This window comes from Megascapheus bottae, chromosome 1 (genome assembly GCF_031878675.1).
Source record: "Megascapheus bottae isolate mThoBot1 chromosome 1, mThoBot2.hap1, whole genome shotgun sequence".
Classification (NCBI taxonomy): Eukaryota; Metazoa; Chordata; class Mammalia; order Rodentia; family Geomyidae; genus Megascapheus; species Megascapheus bottae.
Window position 1 is genome coordinate 68,534,134 of NC_143509.1, and position 24,363 is coordinate 68,558,496.

Sequence of the window (24,363 nt, forward strand, 5' to 3'; positions counted from 1 at the left end):
CCCCTAAACAATCTGTGAAGATCCAACATGATCTCGCCCAAGCATGCCCTCGCCCACCTGATCCTACATCACTATATTCCAGCCACATGGACCATCGTTTGGCTCCTTGAACACGCTGTCCCTTTGGCTAGGTCTAAGCATAATATACTTATGGTTCTTTATTCCTTGAATTCTTTATCTTTGAGGAGATGTTTACTTTTCATTATTAGGAGGATTTGAAAAGTACACAACTCACAGCAAAATACAGAGGAAGTAGATAAAGAGAAATAAATGGATTAAGCATTGTTATTGTTAGGCCATGGAGCTTTTGAATATTGGATTATGAAAACCTAAGTCTCACGTAAAAACTTTGCCTGATTAATTTTAGGTTGTATTGAGTTTATGTTGTTTTTTATAGAATGGCATTCAGCCATGAAGCTAGAAATTAAGATATTGATTTAGATATCTAAGAACATTTCTGTCCATGTAGATCTTCATCGTATGAGCATCCAAAATCACATTCCATTCATTCGCCCAACATTTTCTGACTATTGTAATCCTCACCAGCAAACACAATGAGTCTCTGTTCTAGGCAGGGCAAAATGGCGGATTCTGAAGAGGTAATGACACCAAGATAGAATGTAGAGTGTTATATTCTGGGGATTGGCGTGAGCATTTATTGGATTTAGCATCTACACTTAGAATAAAAAACCCAGGGCTGTCGTTGTGGAGTGGAACCCCATGGAACTTCTCCTGGGTGAGGCTGAGGGGTGGGGTGGGAGGATTTGAAGGGAGAGGGGATTGTCACCACCAATACTTGCCCAGGACTGTGTCCAAAAGGAACCTTCAGGCAGAGCATCTCTCCTGCACAAGTAGATGTTCCAGTATGAGTACTTGGCTTCGTTGTTAGAGAAGAAATCTAATACAGCCTTAAGGGTTTATGAGATGCAATTAATCTTACTGTGTTATGTTTCAACAAATTTTATTTGAAGTCTTAGAATCACAATTTCCTTTATGTCAGATGTTACTTTATGAGTAACATATGACCCACTTAGTAACATTTCCTTAATAAACTAATCCCCCTCATATTTGTATGAAAGAATCTTTCTGAAGTTTAATTATCCATAAATAAGTCATCTGTTCCAGAGACAAGTTGAGAAATGGTGGAGCTCATCTTTCTTGGTCTTAATCAGAGTAAGGGGAGAGTCATAGTGGTTCCAGAAGCTCCCTCTGTTTACTATATGAGTTACATACATTGAGACCTTGTTTTCTGTGAGGGGGTGAGAAAGAAAGGGAAAGAGAGAGAATGCAAACTAAACCCACAGGTTTAATAAACCTATCCTATATATAAAGACAGGCACATTTTGAGACCCTTAGATGTATCTGAGGCCTTTAAAGTGATCAGTCAACACTAATTGTGATTTTTGTTCTTTCTCCTCAGTTTCCTGGTTTTCTCCAAATGAAAATATCCTCATTGTTATCTTCCCAATTTTGGCTATACTTCTGTTCTGGGGACAGTTTGGTCTTTTAAGTAAGTATTTATTTCTATTTTTCATTTGTGTTTAGTGATGAACTTGTTATTTCTAGCAGGCGATGAGCCTGAAATGTTCTGTGTAAGTTCATTGTGTTAGGATGCGATTATTGTGATAAATAGTAGTCACAGTTGGAATGCTAATAGTCTTCTGGAAGCATGTCGTATTCTGTAGTTCACTGCATTTCAGATCTTCTAAGAAGGGGACTTTTTGACGTGACTGTCTCATTTCATCTCTTCACAGCGAATGGTGGTCTGGATATGAGGGACTCTCTCATGTAATCCTAGCTACTCAAGAGGCTAAGATATGAAAATCCCAGATTCAAACCAGCCTGGGCAGGAAAGGTTGTGGGATTTGTATGTTCAGTTATCCATCAAAAAGCTGGAAGTGGAGCTATGGTTTATGTGGTAGAGTGCTAGTCTTGAGTGAAAAACTCAGGGACAGTGCCCAAGCCCTGAATTTAAGCCCCAATTTTAAAAAAAGAGGAGGAGGGGAGGGAGGGAGGAAGAGAGAGAGAGAGAGAGAGAGAGAGAGAGAGAGAGAGAGAGGGAGAGAGAGAGAGAACGCACGCACGCGTGGGGTTGGGGGAAGAGTGCATGCTGCAAATGGTCACAGTAAAACTTTAAGCCTGCACTTAGACCTGGCATCTTGTCTGGCAGAGATGGCATGCAAGGCTACTCTTGTGTGACTATGGAGTCACTCTTATTCTCTATGCTTTAGGATGCCCCCAGCCTGGCTTTCCAAGGGTGAATTTCTTTGTAGACCTGTTTATCGGTGGAAAAGCTCCCTTTGCATCATGCTTAGTCCTCAGGATGCAGCAGCTGGGGAGACCGCTGCCCTTTCCTCTCCATTTGCCACAATAGTCATCTAGCCAAACCCTGAGGGCAAATCTCGGCTGTACCAGACTTGGAAACAACAGTCTGAAATTGTCATTAGAAGGTAGATCGTTCCCTGCATTTTGGGTTAATGTTTATACTCAGTCTGTTTCTGATTTTGTAAAAGAATTTCATTAAGTCGTGGAGCACTGAGGTGACAGTCTAAACCTTTAAACTTCTAAAATGCCAGGTATATTTCTATACTCTCTGTTGCATCCTGAAGCAGTCATGGAAGGCCAGGAAGCATCCATATATGCAAGGAGTAACTGGAGCTGATTTACTTTATTCTGCAGTCTTCAGAAAAGTGAGCACCATGGTAGATAGATCTGCCGTACGTTGGAGAAATTTCCTTTCAATGGGCTTAGAAGCTGTGTGCATCTTCAGTGATACATAAAAATGGGAGAAAGATGCCGATGTACTTTAGGAGCTTTTTATGAATGCAGATCACTCTGGAAATACTCATTTCAGATACATTCTCAACCTGAGTCTAAAATGCAGAAACAGGGAACAAAAGCTAATAGTGGCAACAGCCAAGACATTTCTCAATATTACCTTTAAGTTAGTGTCTAGACTTTCCTCAGAATTTACATTAGAATTTCTGTAAGTGTTTTATTTGAGGAAAAGGACGATTGAGCACTAGGGTTTGCTTAGTGATCTCAGATTCTAGGGAAAGCTTTTACCAGAGTGGGGAAGCAGGGTTCTGAGGGCTAAAATGACAGGTAAAGCAGGGAACTACCTTTTTTGTGTGTGTGCTGGTATTCGGACGTGCACTCAGGACCTCAAGTTCTAATTTGGAATTTTTGTTTCACTCTCATACCTCACACTCTGCCACATGAGCCACAGCCCCATTTCTAACTCCTTGCTGGTTAATTGGGTTGGTCATGGGTTGGCCTGCCCAGGCTGGCTTAGAACTCTAATTCTCATATATCTCAACCTTCTAAGGAGCTGCTATTATAGGCATAAGCCATCAGTGTCTTGACAGAACAGCCTTTTTGGTAGGATAATAAAATTATCTTACATTCATGTGATTTGTTGAGTTTGGATTGGTAGAACAAATTTACTGATCCCATTATTATCATTAATGGCATTATTTTTAGTAGACTGAAAAATATGGCTACATTTTTACAAAATAAACTTGAACATTGTCCTAAGTTAAAAGATTCTAGCGGCTCATATCTATAATCTTGGCTACTCATGAGGCTGAGATCATAGAATCACAATTCAAAGCCCACTGTGGCGGCAAAAAGCCAGAAGGAGAGGTGTGGCTCAAGTTAGTAGAATGCTAGTCTTGAGTGAAAAGCTAAGGGACAGCACCCAGGCTCTGTGTTCTGAGTTCAAGTTCCAATACTGGCACCAAAAAAGTAACATTTCTTGGGCTGGGAGTTTGGTCTAGTAGCAAGCACAAAGACCGGATTTGATTCCTTGGTACCACATACATAGAAAAAGCTGGAAGTGGTGCTGAGGTTCAAGTGGTAGAGCTCTAGCCTTGAAAAAGCCCAAGGACAGCGCTCAGGCCCTGAGCTCAAACCCAGGACTGGAAAAAAAAAATAATAATAGCATTTCTCTCTGTATCTATGGCAGTTGGTTCTAGGACCCCTTCATTGCATTCCAAGCATTGCAGCTAAAGTTCCTTGTATAAAATGGTACAGCTTTCCATTAACCTACACACTCATTTGTGTGTTTCAATCATCTCTAGATTACTTTTAGCACCCCATGAAGTGTAAATGCTTTACACATATTTTTTGTGTTTTCAGTGAGTATAGATAAGGAAAAAACTGTTACATGTGTTATAATAGTTTCAGTGTACTCGAGATTGAATCTATTGATAAGGAACTAAACAAACACCGAGGGCAAGCTATGTGTATCGTTTTAGAACAGGTTGTCCAATCAAGAAAAAGCAAGTCATCTGCAGCCTCTATACTTAGAAATAAACTATTGATTTAATTTACGGAACTTCCTTCTTCCCTTAGTTTCTGTTTCTGTGTTTGCAGTCTTTGTAAAAAAAAAAACAAAACCGTACATGGATTCTCAGCGTATGTACCTGTATGATTGCCTAACTCACCTGATGGGTGTTGAAATTGTTTCCAATCCATTTGATACTCTGAAAGTAACTCTGCTGAGGATATGCGAGGTAGAGATGGCAGTGATGTTTCAAGCCATAGTGTTTTCCTGAACCTTTGTGTCATTACTACGACTCCACACAAGCCTTTCACCCCACAGTCCTGACTATATCACACTTCTAAACCCTTTGCTAATTTTCTGAGTGAAAAAACGTCTTGTTTTAATTTCCACTTTTGTCTTGGTGAGCTTGAATTTTTTTTTGGTAGTTTTTCTACCAGTCATAGTTTAAAGAATGTGTTTGCGAATCTAAAAAGTATTTCAATGGAAATTTTTCTCCTGACTCAACTTAAACAAGTACATGTGGCTTATGTGTACAGAAGCAGAGCCTCTGTACTGGATTCTCCCAGCCTGGATTCATATTTAAAGGCGATGATCGTGGAGTAGCTGATGCTCTGAAGGAGGGGCATCATGCCATCTGCATTACACCTCATCTCACATTCATTTCTCTGGAAGCAGGTGCTACAGTTATTTCCATTTTGTAGAGAAGAAACTGACACAGTCACACAACTCTTTCCTGTAGTCGTGGGGTTTGCAAGTGCCATTTACCATTGTGCTGTCCTGCCCTGCCCCTGTGAATACACACCCTGACTGGCTGCAGCTGTTCGTGATAGAGCAGAATGTTGACCTTATTTGTGTCTCGGTTCTATTGGCACAGTGCTGGGCCTGGGGCTATGCTTGCTGTGTGGAAATGAGCACACATTGCCACCCCTGGCTTTGCAGCCCTTACATGTCAATTCTCACAGCTGAAGAGACCTGTGTCTGTCTGTCTGGTGCCTCACTAGGATTGCACTTTTCTTCTGGTGTGCCTCTTGTCTTACAAAGACACAGCCTAGTCATGGCCTGGGCTTCTCACCATAGGGCAGCACTTCTGCTTTTCCTATTTCTTAGGATCCAGCTTGTCATGGTGCTATGGCGTTAACAGTAACTCAAATCTGTGGGTTTTACTTGAGATTTCTGTGTCTCCTGAACTTTTCCTGATCACTAATTATGGGTTCTTGGCTATTGATTTCTTTGTCTTTTTTTCTAGCTTTGTATGTCTTTGTGAGCCAATATGAAAGCTACACCTTCGCTAGGCTAAATTTTCCATAAAGAGAGCAAATCAAGTCCCTACTTTGAGAAGGCTCTTCTCCCATGGAGCTGTGCCTAGCATTGAGCCTCGGAAGCCATTGGCTCCACTGAGGAGCAAGCCTGGGAGGACTTCTCAGCCTATGGAGCATGCCAGTACTTGGCAAGCCCCAGACCACAGTTGGAAAACAAAATTCGCTTAAAAGAAAAGTGTTACTAAATATCTTTGCCTCTGGCTCACAAACATGTAAGACAAGTCTTGCTGCTTAGCAAATAGATCACGTATCACAAGCATCAAATACTGAAACTGAACCAATAGTGTTGCTTTTTGACACTTCATTTTTGTTCTAAACTAAAGTGAGTCAGAGTTTGTCACTCTACTGACTCTTGAATTCACTAATTAAGTCCCAGGATGCTTTTCAGGGTCTTCATTCTTATTCTTCAGTATAATAGGCTGTTGTCATTTAGGTGGCTGGTAGATCTGCTGTCTACTTTGTCCTCTAGCTCCTGAGTAACTGAGACCCAGTCAGAGAGCCAGCTGATATTCTGTAGCTCTCTGCCATAGGCCTTTATTATTATTTTCCCCCTTCCTTGAATTTTTGTTGCATGGAGAAAGTTTTCTTTGCCTAAAACTGGGATCACGAACATGTCCACGTAAACTGAAACTTTGCAGTTTACTGCTGAACTGGAAAACATTGCTGCTTAAACTCTTTGTCAATACATTAAAAAAAACACAGTATGAGTGATAACTGCATTGGAAAATAAAATAATTAAAACTAGTATTTAGTACACAGTAAATTGAAACATTAAAATTAGGGGGAAAGAAAGTATTGTTCTTTCAGCTTCCTGAAAACACTCTGGAGATTGATTGCTTTGAGGTGACAGGATCTTGTTGTGACTTCTTTTGTTTTACTGGAGTCACTTCCTCTGGAACAGTTTCATTCTAGTGTCATCCCCTTCACTTGCCTCATTCACCTGCACTGACTTGATCTGGCTGCATCTTGAGAGGCTCTGGCATGGTACTAGTGTCCGCTTTCCCATAGTAGCTGGTTTTCTTCGACTCCAGTTAAAGTCTATTCAGACTTCACATTGTTTGTTTGTGTTTTGGTTTGGGGTTTTGGCAGTACTGGTGTTTTGACCTCAAGACCTTTCACTTGCTAGATAGACGTATTACAGTTGTACTCCTGAATCACCACCCCGCCCTTTACTGTGTTGGTTGTTTTGGGGATAAGGCTCCACTTTCTGCCTGGACATACTCCTGGCCAGTAACCCACCTATTTGGGACTTCTTGTTATGGCTAGAATGACACACAGACACCACCACTTCCTGCTTCTTTTTTGTTGAGATGGAGTTTTGTGGACTTTTCTACTTGGGCTAGAACTGTAGTCCTACTCTCGGTCGCATTTCCCATTCCCAGCTTCTTTCTGCTGAAGCAGAATCTCTAGGCTGGCCTAGAATCTTGATCTTTGCAGTCTCAGCCTTCCAAGTAGATGGGATTTCAGGCATGAGTAACTGGCCTCTGACTCGCACTTATCAGTTCTTCGCTCTTTCATTTTTTTGTGCCCAGTTTTTTTTCTTTTGATAATGTATTATCACTGGGAGGCAAGGCGATAACAGGGCCGCGCACTTGGCTGTCTGTGCATGAACTGAATAATAGACAAGCAGTGACTGGTCACCAGCATTCTTCAAAAGAAGTGACATGGCCGATCAGTAACTGTGCTGCACACTGCTCTTCCACTGTTGATGGGGCGGTTTGTGGGCTGAAGAAACAGCACAAAGGTATGTGCTTTATGCAGCTATTTGGTTACTGGATTTTGGTGACTGCATTTTGGGTGCCTTTTGTTATTTAACTAAACCATGGTGATGAGGATTTCTGCATGTTAGAACCATGCAAAGTAAGGTCGGTTGTAATTTATTTCAAGTTGTGTATGGAAGGCATCTTTCACTGTCTCTTCTAACTTTTACAACCCAACTCAAAATGACTCCAGAATTTTTCTTACCGTTCAGAAGTGTTTAGATGTTCTTATAGAAATTATTGTTGCAAAGTAGAAGGAAATCAGTTTCCCTTAGCTAGGAATGGTGGCTCATCACTATAATCCTAGCTAAGTCTTCCCCCCCCCAAAAAAAAACCCCACAAAACTTAGTCTGAAAAAAAAAATTGTAAAAGCAAAAAGGGCTTAGAGGTATAATTCGGGTGGAAAAGTGTGAGCCTCTCTAAATTCAAACCCCAGTACAACCAAAAATAAATAAGATAATTAATAGATATCACAACAGCCTTGAGCCACTAAATCCTCACATCCAGCTGTGAGGCCTAGCTGGACAAGGAAAGTTGTCCCTGAAAGCCCATTTAAAAGAATTGGAACAGCAGATTATGCTGAGGAAGTGAGGACATACACAAAGTTGTACTGGAAGTTTCTCTCCAAGGAGATAACTTAGCCTTCCAATAAATATTCTTTCAACAAATTATTCTGTGACCGAGAGGATGGCTCCTGACATTAGGACGTTAGGTTACCAAGGTTAATGTGAACTCCATCTGATGGCCTTGAAGTTCTAGTATTTTGCATTGGTCATGGCCACATACGGATCACATTCTGGAAGTACATTATGTAGTTATCCACTGTTAGGTTGTCCAGGAAACTGAACAAAGACTGTAGGTCATTCTTAACTTTTTTATAGAAATGAAATTACTCATTCCCTGGCGCTTTCCAAACCCAGACCTCCAGACTCCTCTGAAATTCTGAAACCTTCCCCAGTACCAGAATAATCTGGGTGAAAAGGAAAATTCATCTGAAAATTCATTCCTGGCTATTTTTATTCCTAGGTCTTGTGGGCAGGGAATGTGATGTTTAGTTAGTATTCATTTTGATAAAATAATTTCATCAGAGAAGTTGGTAGGGTATGAGATTTGTTTTTAAATGATTTTATTTGCTAGAAGGCAAGGAGGATAGCTTGTAATTGGCAATTCACTTTTCTCTAGCATTGCATATTCAAAAAGCCTTCATTTGTGTGTGTATATGTGTTTTAAATGAGTTAAACATTTAAAAGTGGTAATTCAAATAATATTTTCAATGAGATTATAATGTGATTTTAAAAGTTTTCAGATGCACTTTGTACTTCGTTGAAAATAATATTGTTTTTTAGCTCAATAGACTCCAAAAGGATTCAAATTATTTCTCTACAGTTATCAGAAAACAGTATTCTATGATCTGTTCTTAATCTGACACACTTTTTATCTCATTGGCAAGCCTTTACACCACTTTAGTTACTATTTTCTGAATGTCATGTCTTTGAATAGCACTGAATTCTGGGATTGAAGGTTTTGCCAGGTGTCAGAATGCAGTTTAGGTAGACCTGGGTCAACCTATGAAATCTAGTCTTTAAGGTGTCATAAAAATTTAACATGATAAACTTGATTTGTCTGCAAGTTGGTTTGGTAACTTTGCTACAGTTTATCAGCTACAACTTGTTTTCTACCCTAAGTATACTCTGTATCAGTCATGAAGGGATCAGATCAATCTTGAATTATGACTATTCATGCAATTGAACATGTCACTGGGACATAACAATGCTTTGTCACATGAATTGAGGTTGACTATGTGCAGAACCTTTTATAGATGAGATCAGACCTTTGTCTTTTATTTAATTGGGAAAGATCTAGGAATACATAATGCTGTCTTTGACTCATGCACACCCACCTGCACAAAAGAAGCAACATTAAATAACCACTAGAATGAAAGTAAGGAGTTTGTGACCAGCCTGCATTTGCCTTTTTTGTACACTATCGGCACTTTGAATAGTGGATGTCACATGGCCTGATAGTGTTAAATCAATTATTGCTGAAGGAAATCTTCTTGTTCTTTAATTTGGACTGATAACAATGCCTCGTACAGTGTAGATACGTGGTAGATATTTGTAGAACAAGAACAGTGAACCAGCATAAGCCTAACTCATTTTTAAACAGAAGAGAAACACAGTGCACTGGTAGCTTACATTTATAGTGCTAGTCTCTCAGGAGGCTGAGATCTGAGAATCACAGTGTGAAGGTGTCCAGGGCATACAGATTTGATAGTCTCTTCTGTTCAGATAACTAGAAAAATAAAAACAAACCATAACTCATGCCTATAATTCTAGGTACTCTGGAGCCTGAGATCTAGGATCAGGGTTCAAAGCCAGCCCAGGCAGGAAAGTCCATGAGACTCTTTTTTTTTAAATTATTTTTTATTGTAATTAATAAAAGGGTTACGTGATATTTGCCAGATAGAAGGTGCATTAATTCACATATATTGATACCCCATGTCTTGGTCCCCATTACCCTCCCCTCCACACTCCCCCCCCCCCCCGTCTTGGTTTTCCCCCCCTTCCCTATCCAATTTCAAATAACCAAATACAAATAAATCCAATATATCAGATAACAAAGTGAGGTACTGTAACAATATGAGATAACCAAGGGACAGCAAAAGAGATGAGAGATAACATAGTACATTAAGAACAACAATCATTCATTATGTCCATGAGACTCTTATCTCCAATTAACCACTAGAAAATAGGAAGTGGCACTGTGACTCAAGGGATAAGGTGGTGGCCTTGAGCTGCTCAGGGACAACACTCAGGCCCAGAGTCCAAGCTCCACTACTGACAAAAAAAACAAAGATTAAAAAAAAAATTCAATGAAGAAAACAAAGATCTTTCTTTCATTTAAGTAGAACTCATTAATAAATTTGTTGCAAACAGCTGCTTAATTTGAAGGAAAAGTTAAAGATAATCCTAAAAATGAGTAGTAATTGAAGCAATCCGTGGAAGAGGCAGTGCACTTACATTCAAAGGGAAAAGGCCATTTTATGGTAGAAAACTGCTTATTGTAGGATTTTGTGGCATTGTATTTTTGTTAGTATTATTGGCATTATTTCTCTTATACAAGCAACTCTTCTAAACCTAAAGGGATTGGATTGTATGTGAGGTTCAAACTCTTTATTTTTGTTAAGAATGGCATCATCAGCCTTTTACATGAACTCAGACTAAAGTGTAAATTCTTGTTGCTTGATCTTAGTGACTTTCATATATTGAATTAAGCCTGGAAGAGTCATTAATGGATGTTTTGATAGTGAAGTATATTTGAAGTAGCTTCTATTTTTAAAACCTTCTGCAGAACTTCTAAGCTTTAGTTAGATAACAGTATACATGAGATTAAAACGAAAGCATGACATACTTCTAGTGGAAGTTTCCTCTCTTCTTTTGATCTGTGAATTCAATTTCATGCTAGATGGTATCTGAACCTAGAAATGGGAAAGTTGTGAAAACCCTGCCATATAAGGAGGCAGAGACAGGACTGAGTGGGAATCACCCAAACTCCAGGGCTGGGTGGAAGGTAGCCGACCAAATCAGACCTTGGAGAACTTACCATCTGATGCTTTCTGGTTACTGTGGATTTCTCATTTCTGATTCATGTGGGTGTGAGTTACTCACCTTCACAGAATATTATGGCTTAGACCCCTGTCTCTTCCTAAACAGACTATATAGTTGGTGTTAGAAAGTATGAGTAGGCAGATTCAAAATATTGTTCTGAGGCCCAAAGTATACCTTACTCATAGACTTTTATGCTGGCCGTTTAGGGGTTTATTTGTTGATTTTACTATTTCATCTGTACATCATTTTAGTGGAGGAAAAATACAACATTTGCAATATCTCCCCCTCAGGACAGTCAGCCATTGAGAATACCTGTGTGGGTGGGTATGTAACAGAATTTCAACCTCTTAAGTCTCTTTGTTAACAATTTTAGGTTAACAATTTCTTGGCGAAAAATTAATTTCAATATCAGTGAAAACATAAAGGTCACTTAAAAAAAAGATAATATTCTTAGGCCTGTTCATTACATCAATCCCTGAGGGAAGATACTGGGTATGTGACAGTAAACCTAGCATCAGCAACAGTAACACAAATGGTGAATCCTGTTGAGTTTATAGTTTTATTTTTATTGGATTATTTCAGGTGAAAGTTTTAAGTATTTGTCTCCATCATGATTTTACAAGGTGGATAATTTTTCCAATGTTTGGTCTGATTTGTTCAAAACATAACATTCATTATTTCCAGATGTTTTACTAATTTTACATATGGAGAAACTTAATTCTATGCTAATTAACAAAGCAATTCTCCATCAACAAAGTGTGTATCAGTGTTATATCCTCAATCAGGGATGGGTTGCTCATCAGGGGACACTGACAATGTCTACCAAATGTCATTTTGATTACCATAATTGGGAAACTGTCTTATGTGTAGAGTCCAGGGATTCTGCTCAGCATTCTGTAATACCCAAGCAGCACTCACGGGAAAACCTAACCTAGTCTAAAAGCTTATAAGTGGCATTTAAGAAAGTCTGCTGTTGCCAGCTGCCAGTGGCTACTCAGGAGGCTAAGATCTGAGGATCACAGTTCGAAACCAAACCAGGCAGGACAGTCTGTGAGACTCATTGCCAGTAAAAACTACCCCAAAAAAGCCAGAAATGGAACTGTGGCTCAAGTGGTAGAGTGATAACCTTGAACAAAAGAAGGCCCAGGCCTTGAGTTCAAGTCCCAGTACACACACACACACACACAGAGAGAAAGAGAGAGAGAGAGAGAGAGAGAGAGAGAGAGAGAGAGAGCACGAGCGAGCGAGAGAGCACACTATCTATTGCTTCTATTTCCAAAGTGCAGGGAATCCTGTCCAGTATATACCTGGCATCCTCTATGCTGCTTCCATGACCCTATTTATCCACTGGCTTATGAAAAACAAGTGAGGTGTCTTGGTATCATTGAGGAGTTTTTCCCTCAAGATGATTCACTGCGGTAATTTAGTTGTTCCTTTGTCTTTGCAATGCCTTCCCTTGTGATTGAGTTTATATTATTCTTTCTTTTCCTTTTAAGCACTTAAATACAAATCCAATCGTACAAATAGGAAAACCATCCTCTTACTCTTTGCCGGAGTAGTGCTCACCGCAATTGTTATCGTTGGAGCCATTCTCTTCATCCCAGGTAAGCTACATAGGTACTTCGAGGAATGAGGGTACAGGGCTGGTGTCAGAGCTATTTCAAGGGGGAGTTGTAACAGATTATGGTAAATAGGGTGGCTTCAAGCAATAGAAATCGCCTCACTTCTCTGGACGCCCTAAGTCTGAAATCACAGTGTCATCAGGATCTAGGAGAAAATCCATTTCCTGCCTCTCCTAGCTTTCAGTTATTTGTAGACAGCCCCAAGCATTCCTTAGTGGTGACAGCATTGCTTCATCTCTGCCTGTGGGTCACCTGGTCTCCTCCTCTCCTCTGCTTCTTTGTGTGCCTGTGTCCAATCTCCTTTTGCCTCTGGCTCACAAGATCACGTGTCAGTGGGAGAGGCCACCCACTTAATCTAGAATAAGTCCTCCTTCAGGATCCTGGCATTACTTTTAGCATATGGTGCAATTTTTGCCGTGTAAGGTAGTATTTTTGGGTTCTAGGCAGTGGGAGACTTGAATATCGGTTCAGGATAGAGGAAACTAGAAATGGGACCTAGAAATGGGAAGGAACCATATCTTTGTCTGCTGTGGAATGGAAGTATGAGTGGGAAACATGGATGGAAGCACCTGGAAAGAAAAGGAAAGACAGGCTGCAATTCAGAGTAGTAGGATCTCTTAGAATAGCACTGAGACTAAAGTGTTATGATTAGGAACATAGATCTAGCAGGTGTATTCGTATATGCATTTGGTGAAGTCCAGGGAGGAGATGAGAAGACAACCTGAAAGAGCAATGATTTCACTTTGGGACAGATTGAATATCACAAGACTTCTCATCTGGAATTCCTGAAGGTTAGGGAACAGGTGGAGCTGTCCATGGGCTCAATGTGTAAATACGTTTGGTTCTAAATCATTGAAAATAATTGCTCATCGTATGGGATTTTTTTAGAGAAATCATTTTTAAGCTTTTCGTAGATTGGAATTCTAGCACTGACATTAAATTATTTAATAATTCAAGTACCTGCACTTCACAAAGAAGAGGAAGTATGTAAGAAAATGTGTTAAATATTCTTATTTATTAACAGGAGAATATTCAGTAAAGAATGCATGTGGCCTTGGTCTCATTGTAATTTCTACTGGAATATTAATATCACTTCAATACAATGTGTTTATGGCAGGTGAGTATCTCACAGCATGAGTTTGCCTACCTTTTTCATTTCAAAATAGCACTCAGTGAAAATGTTTTTGTGTATTTTATTAGTAGCTTAATAAAAAGTCAGTTTATTTAAAGATTGTATATTATATCCTTAGTGACATTTCCCCACACAGATTGATTTTAAGGTTATCTCAATCTTCAAGACAGTTAATTCTTTTATAGGAAATAATTTTCCTATCTATGGATGCCATTTGGCATAACTTCCAGGTTTGCTGTTCGTGTTTAATGATTATCACATGGTCTCATTTCATTTTCATAATATAAGTAGATGTTTAAAGCACTTTTTAGGGGGTCAGTTCGATCCATGTACATAAGAAAATAACCACAATGAAAGTCCTTTAGACAATTAATATGTGTTCTTTTTAGAAAACACTTTTTCAGCTAATTCTCTATAAAAGACTAGTTCTGCAAGATAAATCACACAAGTTGGAAATATTTTTTCAGTTACTAGTAAATCTTGCCATTGGTCTTAAAAGATAGTATGAAGGTGACACTGGTGGCTCACACCTGGAATCCTGGCTACTAGGAGACTGAGATCTGGGGATGGCAGTTCAAAGCCAGCCCAGGCAGGAAAGTCTCTGAGACTCTCATCTCTAGTTAACTACCAGAAAACCAAAAAGTAGAGCTGTGGCTCAAAGTGGTAGAGCCTTGAGTTAAAAAAAAAAAAAAAGATCTCAGAGACAGAGCCCAGGGCCCTGAGTTCAAGCTGCACAAGTGATTTTAAAAAAAAAAAAAAGATAGTATGGATGTCCTAACTATAACTGATTATTATAGTCTTTGTATTGTAAGAATAGGCCCCCAGCATTTTTGTTATTATCAAAGAACGGCGTAGCTTGCTCTCCTACCTCTTCCAGCATGCACAAAATAGCAGTCATGTTGTTCCCAATCACATTTGCTCTCCACCAGACCAAATGGTGAGCTGGAGGAAAAGTCAGGCCCAAGAGCCTTTCATGAAGGGAAAATAAAACACGGTCCATGCAACATTCTGTTCTCTAGTCTGGAGTAAAAACTGCCGTCCTGCTCAGTTGACTGTGACAGTAAAAGACTGCAGGAGTGTAACTGGAGCAGACATTTGATTAGAAGGGCAAGGGCATGGAGAAAACTTCTATCATTTGATGTGAACCTGCAGCCAGTGTTTGGTTTATAGGATCTTGCCTTCATTGTCACAGACGCGAGCAGGAGCGACTGCTTCATCCATATTCCCTTCGTGCTTCCCTAGTGTTCTTTTCTTTCCCACAGCTTTCGGGATGACCTCCTTCACCATTGCTATATTGATCACTCAGGTGCTGGGCTATGTGCTTGCTGTGGTTGGACTATGTCTGTGCATCATGGGTAAGAGTCAGTCCGTTCTTCTGCAGGCCCAATTTGGATTTCTATTGGACAGGGCTTTCCTTTTGTTTTCCTCCCTATTCTTCTTTTTTCCCCCTTCCCCCCCCCCCCGCCCCCGCCCCGCCTTATCCTCCTCCTCCATGTATGGACTTCTATTGAGAGCAGTTTTGCTTTCACAGCTAACCTGGATTCCAGGACTCTCCCACCCCTCCACACAATCATAGCCTCCCATGATGACATCCCACACCAGAATGGTACATTGGTTGTAATCAGTAAATCAGTTGTTTGTCAGTGATAGATCTGTAATGAGACACTCAGCCTCTATGCTCCCCATGGTAGAAATGTACAGAATAGATCTGCCCTGAGAGTCCTGTGCTCCACTTTTATCTCTGTCTCTTTCTCAATTCCTGGCAACACTGACCTATTTACAGTCCCTACAGTTTTACACTTTACACTTTCCAAATGTCTCCGAGTTGGACTTATAGCTTTCATACAAGCTTTCTATGGGCTTCTTTTATTTAGAAATAAGCTCAACTTCCTCTATGTCTTTTTCACATTATGATAGCTCCCATGCTTTGTAGTGTTGAGTAATCTTCTACTGAAGCTACCATTCATTTGTTTATGTATTTGCCTATTGCAGAACATCCTGGTGGTTTTCAGTTTCTTGTGACTATGAATAAAACATGCATAACATTTCATCCACAAGTTTTTATGCGAACATGGATTTTTCAACTCATTTGGGTAAACCCAAACACTGTAGTTTCAGAATGCTGTGCCAAACACCATTAGTCTTGCAGTAAACTACTAAACTCCATTTGCTGCTACCACCAATGGATGCGATTCCTGTTTTTCCACACACCTTGCTGCATTTGGCAATGTGGCCTTTTCTATTTTAACTCCTTTTCCTCCAGAGAGAGCAGCAGTTTCTATGTTGCTCAAAGAATGTGTGCTATATTTGGCTTATGAGCTGATTGTTCTAACAGCCAAACTGTTATTCCTGTATTTATAGAACTTTTAAAATACCCAGGCTCCAGTTGATTGGAGGATTAGACTTTGTACACAATTTTCCATCATTATTGTCTTGGTGTGCTGTAAGTTGTCGAGCAGAAGACTCGCTTGTTATAATGTAGAATTATTTCATGGAAGTTAATAATGAATACATTTTCTGTTTTCTTTAGATGTGCAATTTGATTTATTGATTATTAGGTTTCCTCTCCTTAAATCTTGATATATGTAGCTTGAGGATGTAGTCCTGGTTTCAGTCCCTAGGACCATTAAAAAAGAAAAAAGAACTGTTGATATTAATTTTTTGTTGATATCACTAAAACATTCGATAGGCATTTCTAATGGCAGATTTCCTTTGTTTCTACAGCATGTGTACCAGTGCATGGCCCACTATTAATTTCAGGTTTGGGCATCATAGCTCTAGCAGAATTACTTGGACTAGTTTATATGAAGTTCGTGGGTAAGTCAAAATTACTTTGTGTATCCTCTGCCGAAAATTTCCAAAGAAATATATTAATAGCTCTAACAATGAGAAAATCAAGTCAGAATGAAGGTCATAAAAGAGGGTAAAAGGCTTATGAATGAATGAAACATCCAAATTATAAACTACCTTAAAAGAAATTGAATGTTGGCATGGTGATGAACACCTGTAATCCTTGAAACTCTGAAGGTGAACCTTGAGAAAGATCCTGGGTCCAAGGCCAGGCATGAGAAGAAGGAAACAAGACCCTACCTAAACAACTATAACAGACATGACAGTATGCTCCTATAATCCAACCTACATGCAAAGCATACTTAGGAAAATTGTAATCTGAGGTTATCCCCAGGCAAAAATGAATAATCTTAGATGAAAATTAATCAAAACAAAAAGGCTGACAGTGTGGTCTAGGTAGAATGCCTGCTAGCAAGTACTGAGTTTAAAGTTAGTACTACCAAAGTAAAATAAATATAAACAAATAAGAAAAACATGGTAAAATAAGATGATTTGGCAAGGGTGGGAGGAGGGAAATTGGGAGAAAAATATGAGAAGGGGTGTCAGTGTTCAAGAAGAAATGTCCTCACTACCTGATAATGTAATATAACCCCTTTATATACATCACCCTGACAATAAAATACAATAAAAAATAGAAAAATAAACATGGAGGCCATAACAAACAAACTGAGGAAGAGTTAGTTTTAGGTATTAGATGTATAGAATTTTTATGTTAAGTTCAGGGGCAGATCTTGGAAGAGAGAGTTCTTAAGTCAAGAAGTATGTAGGATCTAGCCATCTTATGAGAGTTTGAAATTTTACATCTCACATTATTTCTAAGTTTAAATTTAGAGCCTTAATTGTAATTTTAAGGATTATGACTGTATCATTTCCTGTGGCCTTTTTCTATTTAAGGTTTAATCCTTTCCGAAGGTTTCATTTTAATTACTAAACATGAGTTTTTAATTTTCGTTTTTTTCTGTTTCTGTGGGAGAGCTCCTTGACAGAGCCAATTTCTCACTCTCCTTCCTTTTACACAGAAGAGTTTATACGTAACACCCTAAGCAGATAGGCGTTGGACAGTAACAGTCTGTCATTTTTGCTAACTTAAAGAACAGTGATCTCCAGTGCATGACTTTAAAATGAAGTTAAAATCAATGTAGTAAAAAAATTAAGATTTTACACTTTGGAAATCAATTCTTACGAAGTGTGGAATTAACTTCCTTATCTCTAACCTTAGTATTCTGTCGGTTTTCAAATAGCGGATTTTTGCATCATTTTATTTTTTAATATATTTGGAAATGAATGCTTTTTTCTAGTTTCTGAAACCATTATGATGTCTTAGCTAACTTATTTCCAACAATCTGACTCCATAACCTCACTTCAAAATATTTTTGTGAAGTAAACTGAACTCTAAAGCAATTACCATTATTTATCAGAATAATGAGAAGTCACAAGTTCATTTGAAAAGCCCATTCCTGCTTTATTTTACTGTATATTTATAAAAATGAATGGATATAAAAATGTGAATTATTATAGTCAAGAAGTTTTCCATAGGATTGGTGTAGACTTTTCAAAGAGATTGTACCTTTGTTTCTGAACTTTATCTCTCTTATGTCTGATAATTCAGTTTGATTCTGTTACATATTTCCTCCCATTCATTCATGCTTATTAGGTAAACAATTAAAACACTCAGCAACAACAACAAAAATCTATGTATCTTTAGTGGATGTATTCCTGAGTCTTAGTTACTGCTCAGCAACAACAACAAAAATCTATGTATCTTTAGTGGATGTATTCCTGAGTCTTAGTTGCTGCTCAGTGAAACTTCCTAATTTCATGTCACACAAGTCCTTAAAACACAGCTAAGACATCTGGAGCGGACTGGCATTCCGTAGGAGAGATGGCGAGTGAGCATCTTGAATGATGATAGGTTCTATTTTTGTCGACTCTCCCAATCAGCCTGTGTCTGGTCTGGAAGGACGATGCTGCTGATTTGGTTGCTCTCCTGAATACCTAAGAACAGAATGTGACCTGCAGGGCTTGTACAGCTGATGAGGCCTCTCTTCCTGATGGTGGGCGCACTGCTCATTTCCCCTCACTATCTGGACTGCCTCTTCTATATTTTCCTGCCTCCCCACGCCTCCCATGTCTGGCAAAGAGTGATATTCAGCACAGTGGATCATCAGGGCTGAGAATGCAGTTGCCCCTTGACCTTGCTCGTTGACCTTGCATCCCTAAGGAACCTGAAACCACTGTGGCTGCAGATGTTACTGGTTCCTAATTAATTTTTAATCATGCTTTTTAAATGTCTATTATATATACTATATATAAGATAAGAATTAAGTCCACTATTATTGATACTTTTGAGAATATCTAAATTAACTTTTCAAATCAACTTGTCTGATGCCAGAGTGCAGAGAGATGCCTTCCATCAGTTGAAAGGTGAGAAGAGAACAAGTACAGGAAAGCTGCTGTTTAGGTAATGTGGTAGACTAGGAAAATTAATGTGCTTGCTTCTCTGATCTGACGGTTCAAATATAGATATGTAACATTAAGTTGCAAATTTGAGCTTTATACCAGGAAGTAAAAGTTGTAAGTGCTTCCAAAATAATTCTCACTCACTGCAGATGAAGTTGCAGAAAGTCATGTGCCTTGATTTAAATACAACACAATTCTCGAGGTTTTTTTTTAAGAAACAAAGAAACCTAGATCACTCTTCAAAGTGAGTTAAAGAGAGTTTAGAATTCAGCTCTCCAATGAGAATTTTTAAGTTTTACATTTCTCATTACTTCTGACTATAAATTTATAGACTTAATAGTAATTTTAAAGAGTCGGACTTTGACTTTCACTTCCTGTGGCCTCCTTTTAAAAAAAAAAATTGTATTGCCTTTTGTTTACTTTCTTACTAAAAATGTTCTAAATGTATAAAGTTAGTTAAGGGGCCAGGCAAAACTTAATGTGTGAGCATATAAAAGATTAAAATGTACTATGAATCAGGCTTGTTATTTAAATAGTTTGCTTCTATAGATTGTTAAGTTAATATTTGTTGGTTAGTTCAGATGAGGGCTTACTGCCACGTGTTCAGACAGTCAATCGACTAACAACCAGAACCCAATTTATAACATCTCAGATGTTTTAAAATTACACAGAAGCAGAGAAAAGCACACACATATATTGTATACGTATGTATTTATATATATTGTCTTTCTTGTTGTTGGTGACAAGTACATATGATTATTACTATGAAAAGTGTTTCTGAAGAATTAGAAACCTAGAAATATGGTATTATATGTTCAGATGGTTAGCTGTTTGAAAGAAAACAAAGCACATAAAATCATAAAACATTGCCAATAAGTTTATATAGAATGCTCAAAGCCTTGGTTACAAAGTATAGGCTTGCATTCTAGATACTCAGGAGGCAGAGATTGGGAGTATTGTGGTTCAAGATCAGCTTGCGACAAAGTGATCTCAACAGATAATACAAATTCATGGTGTACATCTATAATCCCAGCTCCTTGGGAGGCATCGTTACAAGGATTGATGTCTAAGGCTAGTACCAGGCAAAAATGTGAGGCTCTATCTGAAAAATAACTAAAACAGAAAAGTAGGGGCAAGGTTCAAGTGGAAACCACAGTACTAAACAAACAAACAACAACAACAACAAAAAACCCACATGTAAAACTATTTCTGTCTGGCCTCGAGATAGCAACAGAGAAATCATTCCCTGGGGGCTACGCCCCTCCTGAAAAGAATTAACTCAGGAAGACTTAACCTCTCCAGTGTTCAGTTTTATACTGTTAGAAGTTCCCAACTAGATAGTGTCCCTCTAAAGCACAGACCATTTTTTTTAAATGGGCTAGCCAAAGGTGACCTTCTCTAGGACTGTGAGTTGGAACTTAAAATTTATCCTTCATGTAGTATTTGGGGGAAAGGAAGTTTACGTGGCTGTTCTGCATTATAATTGTGATAAACACATCCGTAAGTTCAAAAACATGCCTATACAATGTTGATCTGACCTTACCTTTACCACCCAGAAATTTAGATAGCTATTCAGTTCTCTTTTTCTTTTGTAATGCTTAGATATCAGACATGGTTAGCAGAAGTTGTATTCACATGTAAGTAACTGTTTTGATGGTCCTTAACCCAGCTCTAACTCTGCTTGGTCTTTAGCATGCAAAGCCTGAGATGTAACCCTCTCCCACCTCAGAAGGAATTTGTGTTTATGTCCAATACAAGGAACAAACGATTCCCCTTTGCCTCCTCAATGAGGGCTGCTTGTTTGAAGCCACCCATGGCCTTAACCCAGACCACCAAGATCTCCCAAGGGTGGGGACATAAATAGACCTCATGCTGTGGTACAGAATGTGACTTGCAGTCAGGAGGGGCCAGCAACCTATCAGGACTGCATGGCCAGTGCTTCTGTTACTCCTGCTGGTTGATGCTTTTCTGGTAGTGGTGGTTACTGTGAGTCCTTCTGCTTTGATTCTTCACCTGGTAGGCACGTAGTTCAGCCTCTCTGGTTTGTGTCTGTCTTTTTGTCTCTTCAGGTCTTCTCACTGACTGAGGTCTTTTTTGTCTCTATCTCCTAAGCTCCCCGCTCCCCTTGCTTATTTCCTGTACCTTCTGTAGCTTTCCCTCCTATCTAGTTGTCTAGTCTTCTGTTTCTCCCTTTCAGATTCCAGTTTCCTGTTTAGAAGTCTCATGAAACTAGTGCATGGATGGGCTGGCTTTGGGTCAGAGTTTATTTACCCCATTTTCTCATCAGTTCTAGAACCTTTATAAGTGGTAGGAGGAAAAAAAGAGCAGGAAATAGTACTGGGCCTGCATTAGTCTGAACAATCAAACTGGAGTGTCTGGTTTGCCAGTTTATATTACAGTAGGACTTAGTAAACATAGCATACTTTCTTTGCTAGCTTCTTGAGTTCAATCTGCATGACTTAAAAACGATTGTGCTTTTGATCTCATCTCTTGTTTAGTGGTATTATTATATTTTATTGTGCTTATTTTCATGTTTGTTCTTTAATATTTTATTAGGAGTTTTTGAAGTAGAAGAGAGGATAGAGTGGGAGATTCTGCATGGGAAAAGAATCTTAAGTTGGACAGGCTGGTCCATCTCTATAATTCCAGTTATTAGTGATATAGACATCCGGAGAAAATTCAAAGCCAGCCTGGGCAAAGTATCAGTGAAACCTCATTTCTCTCAACACTCAGACTCAGACCATGGTGGTTATATCTAGAATCCCAGGTGGGATAGAAGGATTGAAGTCTAAGACTGGTCTGGACAAAAAGCACAAGACCAAATGTGAAAAATAGCAAAAGGAAAAAAGTCTGGGTGTGACTCAAGTGGTAACTCCAAAGCCTGGAGTTCAAACCCCAGTGCTGCCAAAAGGAAAATAAATTTGAACAATACAGTAAAACAACCTTGTTGAATGAATCAGAGAAAGTTAATGATATTTTCTTGTCTGTAGCACTCTGATATGTGCATTAAGGACTCTTTAGTGGCTCAGGGGCTGGATCTTAGTCTTATATAAGGCAGTAATCTCTTCTTTCCGACAGAGTTACAGTAGTTCTTTTGTCACCCTGGTTCATGCCTTGTATTCCTTCATCTTCATTCATGAATCCAATGAAAAGCAGTGAAAGAAAAACTCAGAGTGCTAAGGAGGAAGGCACAGGAAGACTTAGTTCTGTCTGGATACCTGGGAGTACTCTTGAAACATAGAAGATCTGATACTTTCTTTAGTTTGCTAGCCATCCAGAGCTTTGAGAACTGGACAGATAAAAGAGAAAAGGCTGGGCCACCAGAAACATGAGCTGTGAAGTCATGAAGCAGTAGGGCAGAGTAGGAGAGAGAGGTCAGTCATTACTACATTCTGGCCACATCCAGGTAAAGTGGAATAGGAAGAGGTGCACCATATACTTGGATATAATTGATTATAGTCAAGAATGCTCTATTTCTGAGTAACTTCCCAAAGCAAGAACTCTTTCAGTGGTGACCCTGGCAACCTAGTCTTTGCCCTGATGTTTTAGGTTAAAATCAAATATTGGGGCCTGGAGTTTGGCCTGGTGGTAGAGTGCTTGCATAGCATGCACGAAGACCCGGGTTTGATTCCTCGGTACCACATACATAGAAAAAAGCCAGAAGTGGTGCTGTGGCTCAAGTGGTAGAGCCCTAGCCTTGAGAAAATCCAGGGACAGTGCTCAGGCCCTGAGCTCATGCCCAGGACTGTCAATAAAAAAAAATCAAATATTATATTGTCTTATTTGTTTTATTCATTAAATTTTTGTTCTTATTTATCAGCGTCCAATCAGAGAACTATACAACCACCAAGGGTAAGTTCACATTTATGAAATGAATTGAGAATGATTGCTGGATGGACTAGAGTGAGGATTGGTCATAAATGAATTGAGAATGATTGCTTGATGGATCAGAATGAGGATTGGTCACTGGAATATTGAACTGTTTCTCTCATTGTTTAGTGTAAGATCAAATTAAGAGAGTGCTGAAGACATTTTATGACCTTTACATGAATGAGTACAATTCTCCTTTAAAACTTAGGGTTGCTTGTTTAAGTATTAGTGGAATGGAATGAGTAGTTCCTTAAGAATTTAACAACGTCTCATCGGCAAGAATAGAAGCAGCCAATATATTTCCTCGGGTGTGGGCTTCATTTGATGTGAATACAGCAAGTGACAATTTCAGGATTGACAGGGAGGAACAAAGCTTTCTAGTAAACTGACCTCATTAAAAAGTATAGCCTATAAAATAAGTGTAAATATCGCTAACTGTTGTGAATTATGATTCATCTCCCCACTCCCATTTTGTACTGAATACTTCTCTGCATATTTTACTGTACTTCGGATACCTCGCTGATAACGTTGTAAGAGAAGGAGCAAATTGAAGACAGGCTACGGGAAGAGAAAGCGTCATTATAAATATAGGCTTATCACAGTAACAAGCCTAAGAGCTATGCTACACTGAAGAGAACCGTGTTCTACTTTGCTTCCTAAAAATGATTGATAACAGATGTGTCCGTAAGCAACCCTGAGTCTGTGGCAGGAAGTGCCTCTGAGTCTATTGAAAGCCCCAGAGGGCACACCCAGTGGGCAGGTCGAGGCAGGCTGTCTGGGTGTCACCTCAGCCATTTGTTGTGGATTGGTGCCATAGCTATGTTAGTCATACACAGCCTGAGGTTCACACAGTGCCTTAGAACGTAGCCGCTGGACCTTTAGATCCTAACAGTATGCGTTTCCTGTTACTGAGCTCAATTTGCATAACTTAAATGATTCTGCTTCGCTCCACTCCTTATTTAACTGTTTAATGTATTCTATTGCTGTTTGCATGTTAGCACCTTAAAATTTGCAGGATTAAGTAAAGATTTCTTTATTGGAGAGAGGAAGGCAAGGTGGGAAATTCTGCATAAAATATGAAGAGAATAATACAGTCATTATTAAACCACTAAGTAGCTTAAGACAAGCTTGATTTCTGCCTTTATTTTCTTATTTGTTTTAGATAGTTTATCTGTTTGTATATATAACTTTTAGCATTAAAAAGATATAGTATAAATTATGTTTTTACATAAATATATTTTAAATATTTTCCAGAAAGCTGTAGAGGAACCCCTTAATGGTATGTGATTATTATAAAAATTATATTTTCTTTTTGATCCTCTATTAGATCATAATTTGAACTGGTCCTCAAAGAAGTTAGAATGCTTCTCCTATGCTTTGAGGAGAATCTAGTTGGGAGTTTCTTAAAAATTTTTTTTAACTTCTCTGTTTTTGATGATTCATCAAGAATTAGA

The 24,363-nt window shown here is 38.9% G+C and overlaps 1 protein-coding gene across 3 annotated transcripts in view; it reads left to right on the forward strand.

Annotated features, from left to right (window-relative positions):
- The window catches only part of Cd47 (CD47 molecule), a 50,744-nt gene that overhangs the window by 20,150 nt on the left and 6,231 nt on the right, over positions 1–24,363 (forward strand). The window contains exons 3-9 of one of the 3 annotated variants that reach the window (XR_016537910.1): positions 1,421–1,510; positions 12,472–12,579; positions 13,622–13,714; positions 14,992–15,084; positions 16,454–16,546; positions 18,972–19,040; positions 22,860–22,891. Coding sequence is in view for 2 of the 3 variants with exons in the window: in XM_090346902.1 (XP_090203028.1) it covers positions 1,421–1,510; positions 12,472–12,579; positions 13,622–13,714; positions 14,992–15,084; positions 16,454–16,546; positions 22,860–22,891 (509 nt within the window). In the remaining variant the exon portion in view is untranslated. The remainder of the gene's footprint in view (positions 1–1,420; positions 1,511–12,471; positions 12,580–13,621; positions 13,715–14,991; positions 15,085–16,453; positions 16,547–18,971; positions 19,041–22,859; positions 22,892–24,363) is intronic. The other 2 variants (XM_090346910.1, XM_090346902.1) reach the window with 2 other exon arrangements.